Genomic DNA, 19,734 nt, shown 5'->3' with positions numbered 1-19,734 from the left:
AAGTTATTCGTGGTTTGAATATGAGGAAATTGGCCGGAAATTGAAGAAATGAATTTTGAAATTATTCCCTAGAAACCAAGAATCATGACAGAGTTGAGAGAGGAGGAAAAGAATTTCTCGTCTAACAAAGATGTAGGTTGAAAATAAGCATACAATTTATATATGGTAAGTATGCATGGTTATCATTCTCCCTTTACTTGCAAGTGCTTACCCTCATATGAACCTGTTTAGCTCTTAACTGGACTCGTGGGGTCAAAAAGGGCCCCATCGTCTGCATTTTTGATCTAATATTTATATTTTTTAACTTACGTGCACGCTTATCTATGTAATCTCCTTACGTCACGTGCTCCGGTGGTTGGCGAATGTAGGGCGGTTAGTCTTTGCTAGAAGCAGAAATACAAATGGCTTGGGGTCCAAATAGACCCACTCCACTGCATTTCTGAAAGATAAATTTAATTTAGAGAGCAATAATGTCCTTGGGATCGTGGCGCGTTTAGTGAGAGCGTCGTACACCCTGCGGACTCGGGGCGGTGTCCAACCTTTAGGGCGGAACTGGAAAGGGCCAGGGCATGAATGGCATGATCCATATTTTACAAATTAACATGCACCGGAGTGCAACCGTTCACCAGTTGCTAGCGCAGTTCCCTGTGAAAGTGTATGCTAATCTAGTGCTAATCGGCGAACAATACCGAAACAGGGACCCGGCTTCATGGCATCTCGACTTATCGGGCACCGCTGCCATCTGGGTTCGGGACGACGTTCAACTTCGTGTTCTTGCCGAAAGCCGGGGTAACGGGTTATCTGGATCCGGTGTTTAGGGATAACATTTTTTAGCGTTTACCTGACGCCGAACGAGACGATGCCGGACTTTCGGTGCCGGCTTGGTGCTCTGGAGGACGTCGTTTCGAGCACGGAGGGACGAATCCTGGTAGGCGGTGATTTTAATGCCAGGGATCTTGAATGGGGCATGCCTCAGTCAAACTCCAGAGGGAAACGGATTCTGGAAATGGCGGCGAGAACCGGGCTCATAGTTTTAAACACCAGATCCACGCCAACGTTTCGGCGCCCAGCCTGTGAAGCAAGCATTCCTGATATCACTTTTGCGTCGGAATCTCTGGGAATCATCGGAGGACGGATAACGAGTCCTAGAAGACTTCTCGGCAAGTGATCACCAGTACATCACGTTCGAAGTGGTTGACGCTACTTACCGGCGAGCACCAACCCGACGGTCCTCTGCGTGTGGAATGCCGCGAGGGTGAACATCGGGAAGTACGTCGAAGCTTTTGAAGCAGGCGGGGCCGCGCTGGAGGGCGTTCCAGGGGCTGGTAGTGTGGCAGCTGACACCGTCGTTAATTCACTGAACAACCTGATAACGACGGCGTGTGAGGCTTCCATGTCCCGGAGGGGCTCCAGCCGCGACAAGCGCTTCTATGAACTGGTGGACGGCATAAATTGCCGACCTACGGAGGGATTCTGATAAGCTCCGCCGTTTGGCATAACATAACGTAAAAGCACAGTATAGATCAGCAAAAAAAGAGACGCCACAACGCTATAAATAAAAGCAAAGGTCGCAGCTGGCAGAACCTGGTGAACGAGGTGAATGAGAACCCGTGCGGAAGCTATAAGCTTGTCACCCGGAAAATCGGGGCTCTGCGGAAACTTTGCATACCAACCAGATGGACCGCATTGTATGGGCGTTACTTCCCAGGCATCCTGTACGGGTTGATGTCAATAGCGCGGAAAGCGTCGAGGATTGCCCCCTTTTCACAATGAGAGAGCTCGAAGAAACGGTTCTCACTATAAAAAACAAGAAGTCGCCTGGTCCTGATGGCATCCCAGCGGAAGTTTATAAACTGGTGTTCCGCCAGCGGTCAGAATTGCTGATTGGAGCGTTCAACGCTTGATTGAAGGAGGGTATTTTTCCTTGTCGCTGCAAAGTGGTGCTCAGAGGTGGCAGTGAGGAAGACGGGGCGGCAACCCTATCGGCCAAACCAAAACCAAGTGGTCGAGGAGAACCTCCATAGTGGTGGTACCGGGAGACGCTGTACTCTCTTTGGCTTGCCGGCCGTGATGCAGTAGGCGAATGCTCCAAAGGACTAATCAGGGCGATCAGACCCAAGTCTGCACGGGGACTCATCTGAAGTGGCAAATTTGTCACGAAACCTTACCAGGGGTATACTGGTACCATGGGAACCGGGATAGCCCCTGGACTCTCATACTTCAGGTGAACTCCCGTTGTATGTGAGGACAGCTCGGTTATTTGCGGTAGGCCCCCTAGTGGCAGTTTCATAGGGGTTGCTGGTTATGCTCAAGTGAGAAGAGACCTTCGGGCCTCGACGTGGCGTTGCGTTTCAACACGGGCGCCGTACTCCTTAGTTCGGTAGAGATTTAGGTAGGTCTTGAATCCACCGGTATGAATACTAAGCCATGCACTTGGTATAGACTGGTACCGTTGTTGCTTATCTCAGCGGGGCTCTGATTGTGGTCACAAAATCAATCCGTGTCCTAAGAAGATCGTGGGATTAAGTCTTCCAGACAGGTACCTACGTTAAACACTCATGGGCTTAACTGTAAGCGCAACTGAAGTCGAGGGGGCAATAAAACGAATGAAATCGGGGAAAGCCACAGGACCTGATGACATCGCATCTGAGCTCTGGAAAACGAAGAGTTGGGACCCAACACTACGGCCCAGTGAATTCTTTAATCGGGTTATTCAAGAAGGTAGAACACCATGTGACTGGCAAGAAAGTACCACTGTTCCAATATGGAAAAAGACAGGTAGTCCAGCAGAATGTTCAAATTTCTGTCCGATCCGGTTACTTTCCCATCCCATGATGATTTTTGAACGCATTCTTGACAATCGTATTCGCGAAATCGTTGAAATAAGCGTGAATCAGGTCGGATTTGTCAAAAACTGCGGACACAATACACGCTGCGCGGTTACTCATGGAGAAACACCGTGAGAAGCATGGCCCTCTTTACATTGCGTTTCTGGATCTAGAGAGAACGTTTGACCGTGTGCCACGCGAACTTATCTGGTATGCTTTACGACAACACTTGGTGTCAGAAGAATTCGTGCGCTGGGTTCAATTGCTCTATCACTATCCGAAAAGTAAAGTTCGAAGTATGGTGGGTGTATCAAAACCGCTTCGTGTATCTGTTGGTGTCCATCAAGGAAGCGCCCTCTTTGTTCTTGTTATGGACACTGTCACACGCGACATCCAACGACCAGCGCCCTATACACAGCTTTATGCAGATGATGCTTTCGTAGCATCTGATAGCAAAAATGATCTCGAGCAACTTGTCCAAAAATGGAATGATCGCCTCATGCAACACGATCTCAGATTGAATCTAAACAAAGCTGAATTTTTGACAGCCGATTCCCATGAAACAGGCACTATCACTGTCAGCGGCGGTGATTTGCCCGGAATTGAGCGATTTGAATACCTCGGCTCCACGCTATCAGCCAATGGGGAACTGCGCTATGAAATTGCTTCACACATTAACGCAACCTGGATGAAGTGGCGTTCCACAACTGGGTGTTCTTTGTCACCAACGTAGCAACGAACGTTTCAAATCTAAAATTTGCCGCAATGTCGTCTGTTCTGTCGCCCTCTATGGTTCTGAGTGTTGGCCGACTATAAAAGACAATGAACGGCGTCTTGCGGTAATGGAGACGAAGATCCGAAATGAGGATATCCGCGATCGTTATTGGGTTGCATCGATCGTGGAAAATTTGCAAGAGAGACGTCTTCGATGGTATGGTCACGCAATTCGCGCTAAATTATGGACGGATTGATGTTCAATATAATTCGCAGTCATGTGGTGCTTTGCGAATTTAATATCTCCGAACTGTGATAGAGGTGAAGCAGCGTCTGACGAGTTGCCTCTGGTATAAAACTATGCCCGAAACAAAAAAAAAGAGGGAGTACCTTACTTCCCATATGGTCCGACCCGACATCAAGTGGGGGGGTATAGGTCTCGGAGCGAAACCCACGATGGAGCATAAAACCTGGGAAACGCCTGCTGAACCAACACCAACAGCTCTATTACCAAAACCTATCTCCACCTCCATGTGGTGAACGTTGGGAGCACTTTCTTAACGAAAAGCTGCAGAGGGAGAAGGATGAAGGCGAGTCTCCCTCGCCTAAAAACGGGACAAATTGTACCAACTGGTCCTCCAGGTTGGGGGTTGGGTAGGGCTGACAACCCTACACGGAAAACAACTTGTTATAAATGGAGCCTCGGACTGGAAACGGAATAATGGTTTGCGCATTTTTTCATGGAGCCTGCGCTTGTACAGAGGAGGAGCTGCCAAGCAGTTAGTCGACACCCTGTCCCAAAATAGGGACAGGGACTGGTTTCCTGTAGAAGAGCCACCACACCATATATTACAGTGACCATCCGGAGACTTATCCCGAGCTCCGTCGAGCGGAGAAGCGACTACACAGAGGGAAGAAGGAAGTCTGGGGAAAGCCAACGGATCTGTGAACTCAAAAAGTATAGAGAGCGACCGCACTAGGCGCGGAAGCTTTACCAGCAAGTCAGCAGGATGAAGCCTTATACACCTCGATGCTCATCCGGTCGAGTCAAAGAGGGGAATAGGATTATTGGAGTGATTGGTTGAGTCTTCTGATGAATTGTTCAACAACCATAATATCAGCAAGTTGGAAGTCCTCCTATACAAGAGGACGGACAAATGGTGCTACCACAAAGTATAGAAGAAACAGTCTGTATGATCAGTCGGCTTAAAAATCATACGCTGCCAAGAGCCGATGGAATTACAGCCGAATTGGTTAAATATGGAGGTGACCAATTACACCAAGCGGTTCATCAACTTACACTCAAAGTGTGGGGCAGCGAATCAATGCCTGACGACTGGCAACGAAGCATTATGTGTCTCATACATAAAAAGGGAGATATCACACAGTGCGGCAAGCGATGGAAAAATTGTTGGAATATGGACATCAGTTGCACCATCTTTTCATCGACTTTAAAGCCGCCTATGAGACCATAGCCAGGGTAAAACTGTACACGGCCATGAGAGAATTCGGTATCTTTAAGTCCACCCAACTACTGGCCTATGCTGACGATATCGACATCATGGGAAGAACCCCCTGAGACGCACAAACTGCCTTCATCCAGATCGAGCAGGCGGCTATCGGCGCGAGATCTTGGGCTGCACATCAATGAAGGCAAGACAAAATATATGATGACAACGTCAGCACCGAAGACGAATCAACCAACAACATCAAACCGCACTGGCCAAACAGGAAGAATAAGGATAGGAGAATACAACTTTGAGACCGTTGACAATTTCTCCTATCTAGGGTCGAAAATTACAACCAATAACAGCTACGATGATGAAATCCGCGCACGGTTGTTGTCAGCCAACAGAGCCTTTTTCAGCTTACAAAAACTGTTCCGCTCGAAACGTCTCATCATAAGGTCAAAGCTCTTACTGTACAAGACTATGATCTTGCCAGTCCTCATGTATTCCTCGGAAACTTGTCTGGACTTCCTCACTAGGGCAGGCCTAGACCGGATACCGGTTTTTTAGGATCCCTCAATCTTTAAATAAAAGAAAAGTATAAAATTCGTCGTTCTTGCTAGTGTAGAATCATAAAGACATCTTCAAGAGGACACATGTTGAGAAACCATTGGATCTGGCTGAAAATGTATGCTTGAGGCGCAGGCTGAAGGATGATTTACAGTTGTGAATTCAAAACTGAATAGTTTGGAAAATAATACGCGGCCATTAATATATAAAAAGCTTTTTTTTATTTCTACATTTGTCCACATTGCGATATCGTCACTGGTAATTTTGGTTTATTGTTCGGTCCAGTTGGAACATTTTCGATCTTTCTCATTATCAACAGCCCATCGAGCACTCGTCCGAACACTACGTGCTTATTGTCCAGGAAGTTGCACTTCGCACAGGTAATAAAAAATTGACATCCATTCGTGTCCTTTCCACTGTTTGCCATCGAGAGAAGCCCGGGAGAGTCGTGTTTCAATATGAAATTTTCGTCTTGGAATGTGCCTCCGTAAATACTCATTACCCCAGTACCGTCACCCTGCAAGTAGAGTAATGTGTTGATTATATTGAAGTCAACTGATAGCCCTGTCGTCTTACATTAACAAAATCACCGCCTTGAATCATGAAATCCTTAATAACTCGATGGAAATTCGCGCCTTTATAACCCAACGGAACACCGTCCTTCTTATACTCTCCTGTACAGAATTGGCGGAAATTTTCGCTTGTTTTTGGTACTGCATCGGCAAATAATTCAAAAATCATGCGACCAATGTCCTGGAATGGGAAACATTTGTTGATAACACGATTAGACTTTCAGAAAACGAGCAAGTGAGGATACTCACAGTAGTTCCGACAGAAATATCGAAGAATACAACCGGATTGTTGGGATTCCTGAGCTGAGATTGAATCTGATTCCACGTCGGCATTTTTAAAGTAAACTAAAGCTTTTTCTGGTCTTGATTTAATTGAAACTTCAGTTGAAAACCCGGCTATTTTCGTTCTTTCCTATACTTTTTCTTGAGGTTATAAATATTGTTTACATCGCTTGACAGCTTGTCCTTAATTTCAATTCTGCTGTTTCTCTGCATTACTATAGGGACAACATGAGAAAGAACACGGCGAATTGTAGCACATGTCAAAACAAAACACCGGCCGTACTACGGGTTGTGTTGGCTTTCGGAGTGTTTTCGTGATTTAGTGAATGTTTTGTGCAATTTATTTGGATTATTTGGTAAGTCTTGAATTATTTTTACAAAAATCATATTTTTGAGTGAAGGGACATAACTTGTAAAGTGCGTCAGTGCATTATAATTGAGCGTCAAGTCGGGAATAACCACAATTGTATATATTGTGAAATAGTTAATAATATTCATAAGGCATTCCGAAAGAGCTCTGGTGATAGAGGAGTTATTGCTTTGCGACAAGCTAATTTTCTTTGCTTTACACCTTTCTCGTCAGAAATATTTTTTTTTTATAGAGACCAGATTTAAAGTTCGTTCAACATTGTTTTGTTTATCCCTCTACGCACGTTGTTGCCCTTGTCGATGATTAAACTATTCCCAACTGGAAGACACTATTTAGGGAAAGCTTCACTTATCCTATAGTCTTTGTTTAATGGCCATACCAACGCACTGAAATCAAGTGTTTTTAAAAAAATACTTTTGTTGTCAACTTATCGGTATGTACTTATATGAGACAGATATGAATTTGAATCCAAAGAAACTAACGCAAAGAGTGAATAAGTGAATACGTATTAAAAGTGCTAGACTATCGCTTATGTTAAGGTGAGAGTAAGACTGTTGCATCACCTTGACGCCAACACCATCTCTAACGATCTCAATCAGCCTTTCCTTTAACAGGAATCGGATGGCACGCGTTGTACCTAATCCGAATGCTAGCAGTTCGGCGAAATGAGGGCGGGGGTTTTTGATTCAATATTATCTCCCTTACAGGACACAGAGATTTTCGTACGTGCTTTGACTCGATAGCCAAACACCTAAACCCACCCGGGATAATCTACTCTAGTAGAGACGTGCAGTCTCGAGACGGGTTGATACCACCGAAAATTTCTTTCCCGAGAATCACAAACGGCCTAACCACGGAAGAGCAAAATAAAAAAAAAACTAACACGCAGAGGCATCGACAGAAGGATTAGCTTCGAGTTGATTCACTCAACTACGCGACGAGTGGCTCCGTCCTCCTCCTGTCTTCTTCTTAAGGGGGTCATCCCGTGTGAAGGCCGTTTTTTTGCCCTTTTTTGAAAAATTATTTTGGAGGAGTGGATAAAGATAGAAACATGATTTTTTCTAAAATTGTTAGATATCGCCTTCTGTTTGTAGTTAAGTCTAAAAATTAATAGACCATTAGCTTAATCCCAACTACAATTTTATTTTATTATGTATATATATATTTCGGGAGCAACTTACTCCCTTCATCAGTACAAAGCTAATGAAAACAATTACGATTCTATGGTTCTATTTATACTAAAAACACTAATTACCTAAATTACTTTTACCAAGAAAGAAAATAGAAAAAACATTAAATTATTAACTTAATTATAACAACGTCGTCGTCATGGAAAAAACTAAGTATGACCAGGCTGTTTTCCGAAAATTGGAGAGTGGAAAAATTTTTTCGAACTGAGGAACAATCCACTGCCCGAATCCATCAAAAGGGTTGATCGAGCATTGAAGGAAGCTAGTGCGGTATTCCCGAATATTGGGCTTCGGAGTCGCCTAATCCTGCGCTTCCAAGAATCAGATGTCAGCCGAAGATCCACAAGGAAGGAGAGGAAATGCGAGAAATTATTGCTGACTCGAACTCACCGACGTATAACATAGCCAAGTGGTTGATTAATGAGTGCCAGAACCTAGGGACGACGAATAGCAAGTATTCATTGCTAACTCCCATGAATTAATAGAGAAGCTGCAACGCATTGAGAGGATGGGTGATGACGAGGTGATGGTGTCGTTTGATGTAAAGGCATTGTTCCCCAACACACCAGTAAAAGAGTCAATTTTCGAACTCGAAAGATGGCTGAACCAGTTTGGATCTGGCCCGGAATGGAGAAGAAAAGTTCGTATCTATGCTAACCTTGCCAGGCTCTGCATGAACGAAAACTATTTTATATTTCGGGACAAATTCTACAAAACTACTTCGGGAGTAGCGATGGGGAACCCCCTCTCGCCATTACTCACTGAAAGGTTTATGTCATCAATCGAAGAAGAAATTGAATCGAGGGGAATAATGCCTAAAGTATGGTTTAGGTATGTAGACGACGTATTTGCGATCGTTAGTAGGGACGACATAGACATGGTCATCTCCTCTATAAACAAGATTCATAATAAAATCGAGTTTACACTAGAGGTAGAAAAGGATGGGGTTCTACCTTTCCTGGATCTAAATGTCGTCAACTCTAACGGGAAGCTTAAGTTCGAGATATACCGTAAGCCTACAGCAACGCAGAGAACGATACCGGCAACTTCACATCACACGTTTTCCCAGAAAATGGCTGCCTATAATTGCATGATTCACCGACTGATCAGATACCCTCTTTCAATAAGCGGTTTCAATAAAGAACGACAGTACATTATTGACACCGCTGTTAAAAATGGGTATAATTCTCAGACCATTGAGAAATTGATTGGAAGGAAAGTCAGGCAACACAATAGGCATGCCTATACAACGCTATTTTCGCAGCAGAAGGAGGCAACCACCAGACGAATAAGTATCCCATACTCCTACCTATTCAACAACATCAGGAACTGGGCAAAAAAGTACCAACTGGAAATCGTAGGTTCGAGTCGATCATCAACCTTGCGGAGTTTACTGAGCAGCGTTAAGGATCCCTTGGGAGCGAACGAGAAAAGTGGAATTTATCGAATAACGTGCAGCGACTGCAACAAAATATACATAGGACAAACGAAACGCCTGATAACGACGAGATTTGACGAGCATATTAGGGAAGCAGTAAATTGTGTTCGGAAACAAAAATCGTCCATAAGGTCATCAGTGGCAGCGCACATAGTCGAAGAAGCCCATATCATTCAACGCGATAACCTTGAGCTCTTGAGTCATACAAACCGAACGACAACCCTGGACCCTTGGGAAAGTCTGGAAATTCTGAGAGAAGACGCGACGCGGTTATTAAATACAGATTCCGGTAATTGCCCCTCAAAACTAATAAGACTTGCCGCGGTAATTAATAGATAATTAAGTTAATAATTTAATGTTTTTTCTATTTTCTTTCTTGGTAAAAGTAATTTAGGTAATTAGTGTTTTTAGTATAAATAGAACCATAGAATCGTAATTGTTTTCATTAGCTTTGTACTGATGAAGGGAGTAAGTTGCTCCCGAAATATATATATACACATAATAAAATAAAATTGTAGTTGGGATTAAGCTAATGGTCTATTAATTTTTATGATTTTTTCACCATATGTTTATTGATATCTCTAGTATATGTGATAAATTTTTCAGCTTGATATCGTAGCTAGTTTTCGGAATTCGTGTCAATTTATGCACCCATCTCCAAAAAAAGGTGTTTTTCTGCTGCCACGCTGGAGGGCGCTGTGTTCATCTGAAGAAAAAAAACTAAACGGCATTTTAATGTGGACAATATTCCACGGTCGGCATAAACCTGACATATGTGACCAACTTGACATCCCATTGTCACTAGGATTTTGAGAATGCCATTGAATCCTTCATTGAAAATAATTACAGCCAGAAAAGTGACTATCTCTACATCCTTGGCCCCAGAATGAGGGTGTTTAGGAGCGAAAGTCCAAATCAATGCATTTAACGACTCATTGTTATTCTGGGTCTCTGCTCCTGAACATCTGTTCAAGAAATCATCTCGTGACAAATCTTCGTAGATTGGTTTGATGACTGTTTGAACTTCTTCAGTCAAAGGTGCCTTCTCGTGGTGGAAACTATCCAGTTCTCCTTTAGCTTTCGCTTTGCGACTTTGCACCAACTGTCCTCGCCCGCTGGACAATTTTGATGCTGAGGATCTTCATCTATAGAACATTTATGGAAGAAAGTTGCCCAAATTTCTTGCTTCATTCCTTCTATCGAATTTGCGTGTCGACGAATAGCTAGCCGAAAAAATGTAGTGAGCCCGTTAATAACCTTTTCCACCAATGCCTTTGTAATTCTTCTTTTCATTTCTAAGCCGCGTTCCCATTCTTTTCTCGACATGTCCTACGCCCACATATTCTCCACTATATATAGATACAATTCATGGTAAAAAAAAAATCGATTTCTCCAACCCGACACACGGGATGACCCCCTTAAGAGGGGGAGGCGATGACATGGTGGCGCTGCGGCGGCCCACGCCAACTTATTTGTTAGCCTCCTGCCGCTTCAAATATAACGGGGGAACGCTTCCTGGGAGAGGGTTAGAAAAAAAAGACCTCAGTTCAAAATATAATAATTATTGAGGTCATATTTCAAGTTATATATATATAGGACCACCAATTCGATATCTCTAAAAGCGGCCTGGCATTCTGGCCTATGCCATCGTTCCGTCTCAGGCAGGGTCTGCCCCGTCTTCTTTTTCTACCATAGATATTGCCCTTATAGACTTTCCGGGCTGGATCATCCTCATCCATACGGATTAAGTGACCCGCCCACAGTAACCTATTGAGATTTTATCCACAACCAGACGGTCATGGTATCGCTCATAGATTTCGTCGTTATGTAGGCTACAGAATCGTCCATCCTCATGTAGGGGGCCAAAAATTCTTCAGAGGATTCTTCCCTCGAGCGCGGCCAAGAGTTTACAATTCTTCTTGCTAAGAACCCAAGTCGCCGAGGAATACATGAGGACTGGCAAGATCATTGTCTTGTACAGTAAGAGCTTTGACCCTATGGTGAGACGTTTCGAGCGGAACAGTTTTTGTAAGCTGAAATAAGCTCTGTTGACTGCCAACAACCGTGCACGGATTTCATCGTCATAGCTGTTTTCGATTGTGATTTTCGACCCTAGATAACAGAAATTTTGAACAGTCTCAAAGCTGTAGTCTCCTATCTTCATTCTCCTTGTTTGACCAGTGCGAGAGAGTGCGCAGAGAGAAAATCTGATCTGTTGCTGATTTTCCTGGAGTGAAGCTTCTTTGGTATGGGCCAATTATGTTCTAGGCGTAAGGGGCTATCCGGCCTAGTAAGATAGAGGAGAATATGTTATAAATGGTACTCAGCAACGTGATGCCTCTATAATTGCTGCACTGTGTAATATCTCCCTTTTTATGTATGAGACAGATAATGCCTGCGCTGTCCCACACCTTGAGCACAAGTTGATGAACCATTTGGTGTATTATAGTTGGTCGCCTCCATATTTAACCAATCCGGCTGTAATTCCATCGGCTCCTGGCGACTTATGATTTTTAAGCCGGTCGATTGCACGGACTGCTTCTTCTATGCTGGGTGGTGGCTGCATTTGTCCGTCGTCTTCAGTTGGTTGGACCTCCAACTCGCCGATATTCTGGTTGTTCTGTAGATCATTAAAGTGCTCAACCCATCGCTCCAATATGCCCATTCTGTCGGCAATCCGATTTCTCTCTTTGTCTCGGCAGGATGAGCATCAATGTGTATAAGGCTTTACCATGCTGACTTGTTGGTAAAACTTGCGCGCCTGATGCGGTTGCTCCCTGTACTTTTCTGGTTCACAGATTTGTTGGTTCTCCCAGGCTTCCTTTTTCCGTCTGTGAAATCGCTTCTCCGCCCGACGGAGTTCGTGATAAGTCTCTGCGCGTGCCCGCGTTCTTTGAGAATGCAATATTACTCGGTATGCAGCAATCTTCCGTTCCGTAGCTAGCCTCCATTCATCGTCAAACCAGCCGTTCCGACTCTTTTTGCGGCTGGGGTCAAGTATGTTTGTGGCCGTATTTATGATAACGTTCTTCAGGTGATTATGAAGATCATTTGTTGATGCTTCATCTCCAGGATGTCTGTTGACTGCGGTTATTGCGGCATCCATTTCCCTCTTATAGGTGTTGCGTTGGGCTGTTCTGTGGATGGATGCAGTGTTAACTCTCACCTGATTGTCAGAAGGGATTCTGGGTGGTGTTGTTATTCAAGCCCGGAGCATTATGAGAACGAGATAGTGATCCGAGTCTATATTGCCCCTCCTATGTGTTCTGACATTTATTATTATTATATTAGGCTGAGAGGTGACGGCGTTCAATCAGCACGTGGACAATTTGGTTGAAAGTGGTTTGGAGAGGGTCACGTATGTTTGTGCGTCGCTTTCCGCGCAAACCAGGTACTTCCAATAATCATTTCGTGCGATACTGCTAACTGAATAACCCGCAGTCTGTTATCATTGGAGTGAACGTATCGCCTGAATACGGGCTCCGTCCCTACTTGACTGTTGAAATCTCCAAGTATGATTTTGATATCATACTTGGGACAGCCTCACTCAACTGCCTCGCAGAAGGTATCCTTCTCCGACCCTGCAGTCTCCTTTGCAGGGGCATGAACGTTCATGAGGCTTATATTTCTAAATTTGCCTCTCAAGTGCAGAGTGCGTAGCCTTTCGCTTATATTTTCAAAGCCGATAACAGCAGGTTTAATTTTTTTTTCTGATTAAGAAACCTACTTCGAGCACATGGTTTATTGGATGGCCGCTATAATATATGGTGTAGCTGCTCTTCTCCAGGAAACCGATCTCTGTCCAGCGCATCTCTTGCAACGCTGCTACATCAGAATTATATAGGGACAGGGTATCGGCTTGCTGCTCAGCTGCATTCGGTCTGTACAGGGAGGGTACCTTCCATGAGAAAATGATCAAATCGTTATTCCGTTGTCGTTGCCGGGTTCGTCGTTTTAAATTCCATCCTGTCCGAGGTTCCTTCTGTGGCTTGGTAACTTGGGTTTTCCGTGTAAGGTTGTCAGTCCTACTCAACCCTCAACCTGGAGGATCAGTTGGTATGATTTATCTCGTTTTTAGGCGCGGGAGACTCGCCTTCATCCTTCTCCGTCTGCAGTTTTTCGCAGCGATCACCACATAGAGGTCGAGATAGGTTTTGGTAGTAGAGCTGTTGGTGTTGGTTCTGCAGGCGTTTTCTCCATCTTGGGTACCAATCCCCGTTTCGCTCTGGGACCTATACTAGCCTTTGACCGACCATCAATCATTTAAACTCTAAAAAAAAATCAATCAATTAATTTGCCGATAAGATGGCACGTATCTCTGATGGACGCGATTCTTCCTTTGATCGGCAAATGAAAAACGCCGAAAGGGAGGAATCCTTAAGCAGATGGCAGGAATGGTGGGAACAGGCGAAAAAAAGTCGATGAACCCACAAATTGATTCCTAGCATCAAGGTGTAGACGTAGAGAATGCATGGTGAAATAAACTATGATCTCACGCAGTTTCTCACGGGATATGGCGGTTATCGTAAATACCTCTATAGGTTTAAACTGGACAGCTCACCCAATTGTACCAGCTGCGATGGTATTCCGGAGGACCCGGAGCATGTTTCCTTCCATTGTCCTAGATTCGCTGAGGAAAGGAACAGTCTGGAGGAGACATTGGGAGGAACACTAGCACCGGAAATTATAATTGGAAAAATACAGTAAACGACATAGAAGTGCGGATTCAGTGCATATTAAGAGAGCCAGAGGAGGCGGAAAAGGTGCGGTTGCGAATGCAATCGATGGACGAAGGGAGAGGCTAGAGTCATGTCCACCCCACGACGAAATACTTTGTGGTGGTTCCGCGGGGAAGAGGACAGGAGTTAGGAGGTTGTTTTACTGGGTAAAAATCCTACACCCTGGAACATGTGTACCAGTGTCTTTGGAAGATTTCCACTTACGGAAAAAAAATGACAGAAAGACAGTAAACCGATTTTAATAAGGTTTTGTTTTACACAAAACATTAAAAATCAAATGACTAGATTTTTAAATACGTCACTCATAACGATATACAATTTTAATATGTTAGATTGACAGTTCTAAGCGTCCTAGTAGGACAAGCAAAGTCTCATGCCTACGACATTCATAATTAATGGCCGTGCTATCTACACAATACAGAGAGCAAAGCAAGAGAAAGTGCGTAAATAATATAATAATTAGAATCGAGTTGGTGTCTGTCTGCTCGTCTGTCGTCTGTCTGTTTGTCACACTCGATTTAGTCGGAAACGGCTAGACCGATTGTCACGCGAAAATTTGTAAGAGCGTGTGATCTTTTTTTGCTTTTTTTTTTTTGAGGAGGTGGAAATCTTCAAAAGACACTGGTCTGGACACACCAGCGTGTGGGATTTTTACCCACTAAAACCACCCCCGACTCCCTCCCTGCCCCGCGGAACCACCATAAGGTATTACATCACGGGGCGGAGTCAGCTGACTCTAGCTTAATCCCATTTCTTCTATACGCGGCGCACGTGACCGCGTTTTTCTCCTTTCCTCTACCTTTCGCAATTTATCTTGAATTGATGCGATCATGGAGTTGACCGCATCCCAATTCTCTTGATGTGCTAGCATTTTCGGCACCAGATTTTCTGGTACCAGCACCTCTCCTAGAGTCTCCTCTAGGTTCCTCCTTTCTTCCACAAATCTCGGACAGTGAAAGAATACATGCTCTGGGTCCTCTGGGACTCCATCGCAATTTCGTCAGTCGGGTGAGGTCTCCAATTTAAACCTGTTAAGGTATTGGAGATATACTGCATGCCCCGTGAGAAACTGGGTGAGATTATAATTAATCTCACCGTGTCGTCTCTCCAACCACTCCTTGATGGCAGGAATGAGCCTGTGCGTCCACCGACCCTTTCCCGAGCGTTCCTACCGCTCTTACCATCTATTTATGGATCTCTCCCTCTCAGCCTTCTTCGTCTGCAATAAGGGAGAGATTGGCTTCGCATTGTATATATTCGCCATCTCATCTGTCAAGATGTCAATCGGCATCATTCCAGAGATGACCAATGCTGCATCATCTGAGACAGCCCTCAAGGCAGAGCATACCCTCAGAGCTGTCCTCCTGTAGACTGCATTCAGTTTGCTAGTGTTAACTGACATTCGCAACGCCTCGCTCCAAACTGGGGTCGCATAGAGCATGATTGAGGTCACCACCCTGGCTATAAGCAACCTAGAGGTATGCCGTGGCCCTCCCACGTTCGGCATCATCCTGGCCAGGGCCATACTAGCTTTGGATGATTTATCACAAACAGACTCTACGTGTTGCTTATAGCTGAGCTTCCTGTTTATCACCACCCCCAAGTATTTGATGGCCGGCTTGGAAGTGATGATATGATTCCCGACTCTAACACAGGCGTAATTTCTCTTCCGGCGCTTCCTGATGAGGACCGCTTCCGTTTTTTCCTCCGCAAGCGTCAGACGAGAGCTCTCTAACCAGCATTTGACAGCACTGATTGCCTCGCTTGAGTATAACTCCGCATCTTCGAGATGCTTTGCGACAACAACCAGTGCAATGTCGTCAGCGTAACCCATCACTGTGGCTTCCTCCGGAAGGGGAAGATTAAGTACATCGTTGTACATGAGGTTCCACAGTAGTTGGCCCAATACGGAGCCCTGCGGGACACCCGCGGAAACGACGTACTCCTGCGGTCCGTCATCGGTGTCGTATCAGAGCCTCCTTTCAGTTAAATAACTATCGACAATTGCAGCGAGATAGGCGGGAATACCAACTTTCGCTAGGGATTTCCGGATTAGATTCCAATTGGCCGAATTGAATGCATTTTTCACGTCCAGGGTTACTACCACGCAATATTTGCTGGTACTACCCTTTCCATGGATTGCATCTTCGGCCAAGCCAGTAACCAATTTGATGGCATCAATGGTTGATCTGGCTTTACGGAACCCATACTGCCGATCTGAAAGGCCGCCTTGGCTCTCAACTACCGGGAGTAATCTATTATAGATCACCCGCTCTAGCATTTTCCCCACCGTGTCCAAAAGACATATGGGTCGGTATGAGGATGGTCCACCTGGAGGTTTACCAGGCTTAGGCAGAAGCACCAACTTCTGCCGCTTCCATACCGCTGGAAATATTCCCTCGGACATGCACGCTTCGAACAACTCAGCGAACATGTCCGGTCTGGATTTCACGGCAAGCTTAAGGGTCTTATTCGGTATTCCGTCCAGACCCGCTGCTTTATTGTCTCCTATTCTGCCGCAGATCTCCAGGAGCTCGTCTCTGGTGACTGGCGGGATTGCCGTCACATTCAGAGGTGGTTGGAATGTGTCGGTGTTCTCCTCTTGCTGGGGGAATAACCCCTGGATGATTTTCAACAAGAGGGTGGGCAGACGAACGGCCTCTAAATCGTCCCATCACGATTCCATAAGCTCTCCCCCACGGATTTACGTCCGCTTCTGAGCAGAGCTCCTTAAAGCATTTCCTCTTGCTTCGCTGGATGGCGAGCTTGAGGGTTTTGCGGGCTGCCTTGTAGGCGCACTATTTCTGCCCTTGATCGACTCTACTTACCGCCCTCTGAGCCGCTCTTCTGGCTCGGTGGCAGGCTGAACGAAGGCCGGTCAGTTCATCATTCCACCAGTAGTTTGGTCTTCTACGGGGGAATGCGCACCTCCTAGGCATGGACGCGTCACATGCTTTGGCGATGCATTGAGCCAGATGGATAGCTCTTTCCGTAGAGGCGCCTGCTATATTAGGTTGATCTAACCACATCTCTAAGAAGCTCTGCTCATCCAAAGATTTTGTAGACCAGCCTGAAATCTTTTTCGGTTTCGGGCATGATAGCTCTTTGCCCTGACGTTCGACACATGTCTCAAAGAAAACTGCCTGGTGATCGCTGTGGGTGTAGCGTTTGGTGACGCGCCAGGACATATCACTAGCTGCCTGACTTGCAGTACATTGTATGGCCTGTCGACCACAAGCCCATATCGCCGCTCCACCAGTCGAATCTGTGACCCATACGCCACCGTGACGGCTTCTGTACGGCTCACTTATGATGGCGATTTCCATCTCTGATTCGAACGTGGTCTGCTCAAGTAAATCCTGAGCGACCCTTCAATGATTGAGGTTTATCTGAATAAACCTCATTTTCTTATTGCAGTGAGTGCCTTCCTAAATTCAGGACATTTACTACTTCCGGCAATATGCCGGTTATCTTGTCCCTCTTTCACCTCGCACAATAGGCATTCGGGGTCCCTATTGCATTCCCTGGCAATATGGCCCTTCTCCCCACACCTTCTGCATCGATCGGATCGGTCAATGCTGCTGGTGCATACCTTGACGAAGTGCCCAAACATGAGGCATTTAAAGCTCCTCTTTAGTGAAGTCTGTTCTCTTAAACGGCAGACAACCCATCCAATCCGAACTTTTCCGGCAGCTAACATCTGCGCTGCCTCCGCTGGTACTCGTATTGTGGCCGTTTGAGTACCGCCATAGGCTTTTCGTAAACTTACAACAGACTCCTCTGTAAGTTCTTCCAACTTGAATTGCTCCTTCAGAGCAGTACAAATTTCTGCTTTTGATGTTATTTCATCGAGATCCTTACATTGTATGTAGATCTCATGTTTTTGGGCACGCGCTGCGGCATTCTCCCCAAGTGAGTCCTTCACCCGAGCGCGAAAGTCATCAGCCTTGCCCACGCTGGATCTTTTCAGCTCGAACATGAGATCCCCTTTCTGGGTTCTTCAGATTCGATTCACATTTCCGCTCAAATCTTTTAGGTCGGGATCAGCTTTGACCTTTTTGAGTATCTCCGCGTAGGACAGACTACCCTTACTGGAGATAACAATCGCATCTGGACGGGTTCGCAATTTTGCTTTTCCTTTCGCTTTTTTGCTTGTAACCTTAGTCCATTCATCGTTTCCGTTCGTCTTGGGCTTCGCAACGCTGGTCGACTTTTCTACATTCGCTGTACGCTTTCCTCCTTCAGAGCTATTAGTGCTGGTTTTCAGAGTTTCCTGTCCGCCTTTATTTTCTCTTAGGTGCCTGCTGATTATTTGAAGGATCCCTCTCTTTTTCCCGTACTCGTTTATTTCGGCGTGTTTCGATGGTAGTATGGTTAGGTGTCACTTGGGTCGCTTGTCACACTGTTGGTGCAGCGGGGTTCGGCGTATCCTTAGTATTCTTTTCCTCCATCTGCGATCTATTATAGAGGACTCTAATGGCCCTCACCATATTCTTTATGGCTTGGTGCACGTTGTGCTTGTTCTTGATGAACTCGGCCAGCTCAACTATTTTTGCCCCAAGCTGGATAAATGGTAATTCCTCCGGATCGGGACTCCGCTCCTTATAAGCCCCGACAGGGTTATTCCTTTTATACGATGTTTCACTTTTGCCAGTTATTGATCTTGCCTGTACTTTATCCTTCATCGCCTTTAGCATTGGTGGAGATCTCAAAGTTGATGAGCTTCTTTTGAATGGATCCTTATCTTGTTCCTGGAGCACCTCTTGTTGTCGCGCATCTTGAACATATGCTGTGGGTGTTGTTACAGTTTTTGTCGTCCAACGATCCATCTTCAGGTCATCCTTGGTTGTTCTTGCTACTGGGTTTCTCGGTAAGGTCGTACTTCGCTTGAACACTTCCTTCTCCAGATCCAAATCACTTGTAACATTATATGCCAAGGTGGCCAAGTTGTCCACCACCGAGGCACTGCGGTCGAGGGATATCGACGACCGGGAGCCCGCTTGCTCACTCCCAAAAGCCGCCGGTACTGGGGTTCCGAACCCCTGCACCGTAAGTTTACTCCTTCTCTCGTCTTCCATGGTGGTTTTATGTTCTGGGTATCCTTCCCATAGCCATTTTGGTCCACGCACCAGAGATGAGCAAACACTAGCCCATACACAGTCAGAAAAGAAAAGTGCATGAACACATATTTACACATCAATAGGTATGCCCCTATCCGCCACCTGGGGTCGCGCCTGATGGGAGATCTGGCAACTCCTCACAGGAAGAGCGTGTGATCTGTTGTTCCTTTTACATGCAGCAAGTGGCGCCATTTTGTATTGCTTTTGAGGGGGGGGGGGGTCCCATACATGTGAATGGAGGGTGCAACAATTTCTTTTCATAGAATGTAGCCATGTGGGGTATCAAATGAAAGGGCTCAATTAGTACTTTTCGAAACTGATTCCATATTTGATATCGGGTGAAACATGGGGGAGTGAGGACTCAAAATATGACCCCCAAAAAATGTAACAGCTCTCGTTCTCAGAACCTATCCAACGGAAAAATCTGAAAAAAATCATATCTGTACGAAATCTAGGCCCCAAA

At 45.4% G+C, this 19,734-nt stretch overlaps 2 protein-coding genes across 2 annotated transcripts in view; one reads left to right on the top strand and one right to left on the bottom strand.

Annotated features, from left to right (window-relative positions):
• Positions 1–5,758: 5,758 nt before the first annotated feature.
• Positions 5,759–6,584, bottom strand: LOC119646855 (peptidyl-prolyl cis-trans isomerase H). Its single transcript, XM_038047478.1, has 3 exons — positions 6,382–6,584; positions 6,137–6,313; positions 5,759–6,077 (listed from the first exon to the last, which is right to left on the bottom strand). Exons 1-3 carry the CDS (start codon positions 6,463–6,465, stop codon positions 5,787–5,789), a joined length of 552 nt encoding a protein of 183 aa, XP_037903406.1. The 5' UTR covers positions 6,466–6,584; the 3' UTR covers positions 5,759–5,786.
• A 65-nt stretch (positions 6,585–6,649) lies between these two features.
• Positions 6,650–19,734, top strand: part of LOC119646854 (ribonuclease P protein subunit p25-like protein) — a 152,042-nt gene continuing 138,957 nt past the window's right edge. The window contains exon 1 of the mRNA XM_038047476.1: positions 6,650–6,770. The gene's annotated coding sequence lies outside the window, so the exon portion shown is untranslated. The remainder of the gene's footprint in view (positions 6,771–19,734) is intronic.

The sequence above is a fragment of the Hermetia illucens genome, chromosome 1, assembly GCF_905115235.1.
Source record: "Hermetia illucens chromosome 1, iHerIll2.2.curated.20191125, whole genome shotgun sequence".
NCBI lineage: Eukaryota > Metazoa > Arthropoda > Insecta > Diptera > Stratiomyidae > Hermetia > Hermetia illucens.
The sequence above is the reverse complement of the archived record's forward strand: the minus strand, read 5'-3'. Positions and strand labels throughout refer to the sequence as shown.

Coding starts and splice junctions, on each gene's coding strand:
- LOC119646855 (XM_038047478.1), bottom strand. CDS start 6,465: ATGCCGACGTGGAATCAGATTCAATCTCAGCTCAGGAATCCCAACAAT. Junction 6,314..6,381: donor ATATTTCTGTCGGAACTACT/GTGAGTATCCTC, acceptor TTCCCATTCCAG/GACATTGGTCGCATGATTTT. Junction 6,078..6,136: donor AAGGCGGTGATTTTGTTAAT/GTAAGACGACAG, acceptor CTCTACTTGCAG/GGTGACGGTACTGGGGTAAT.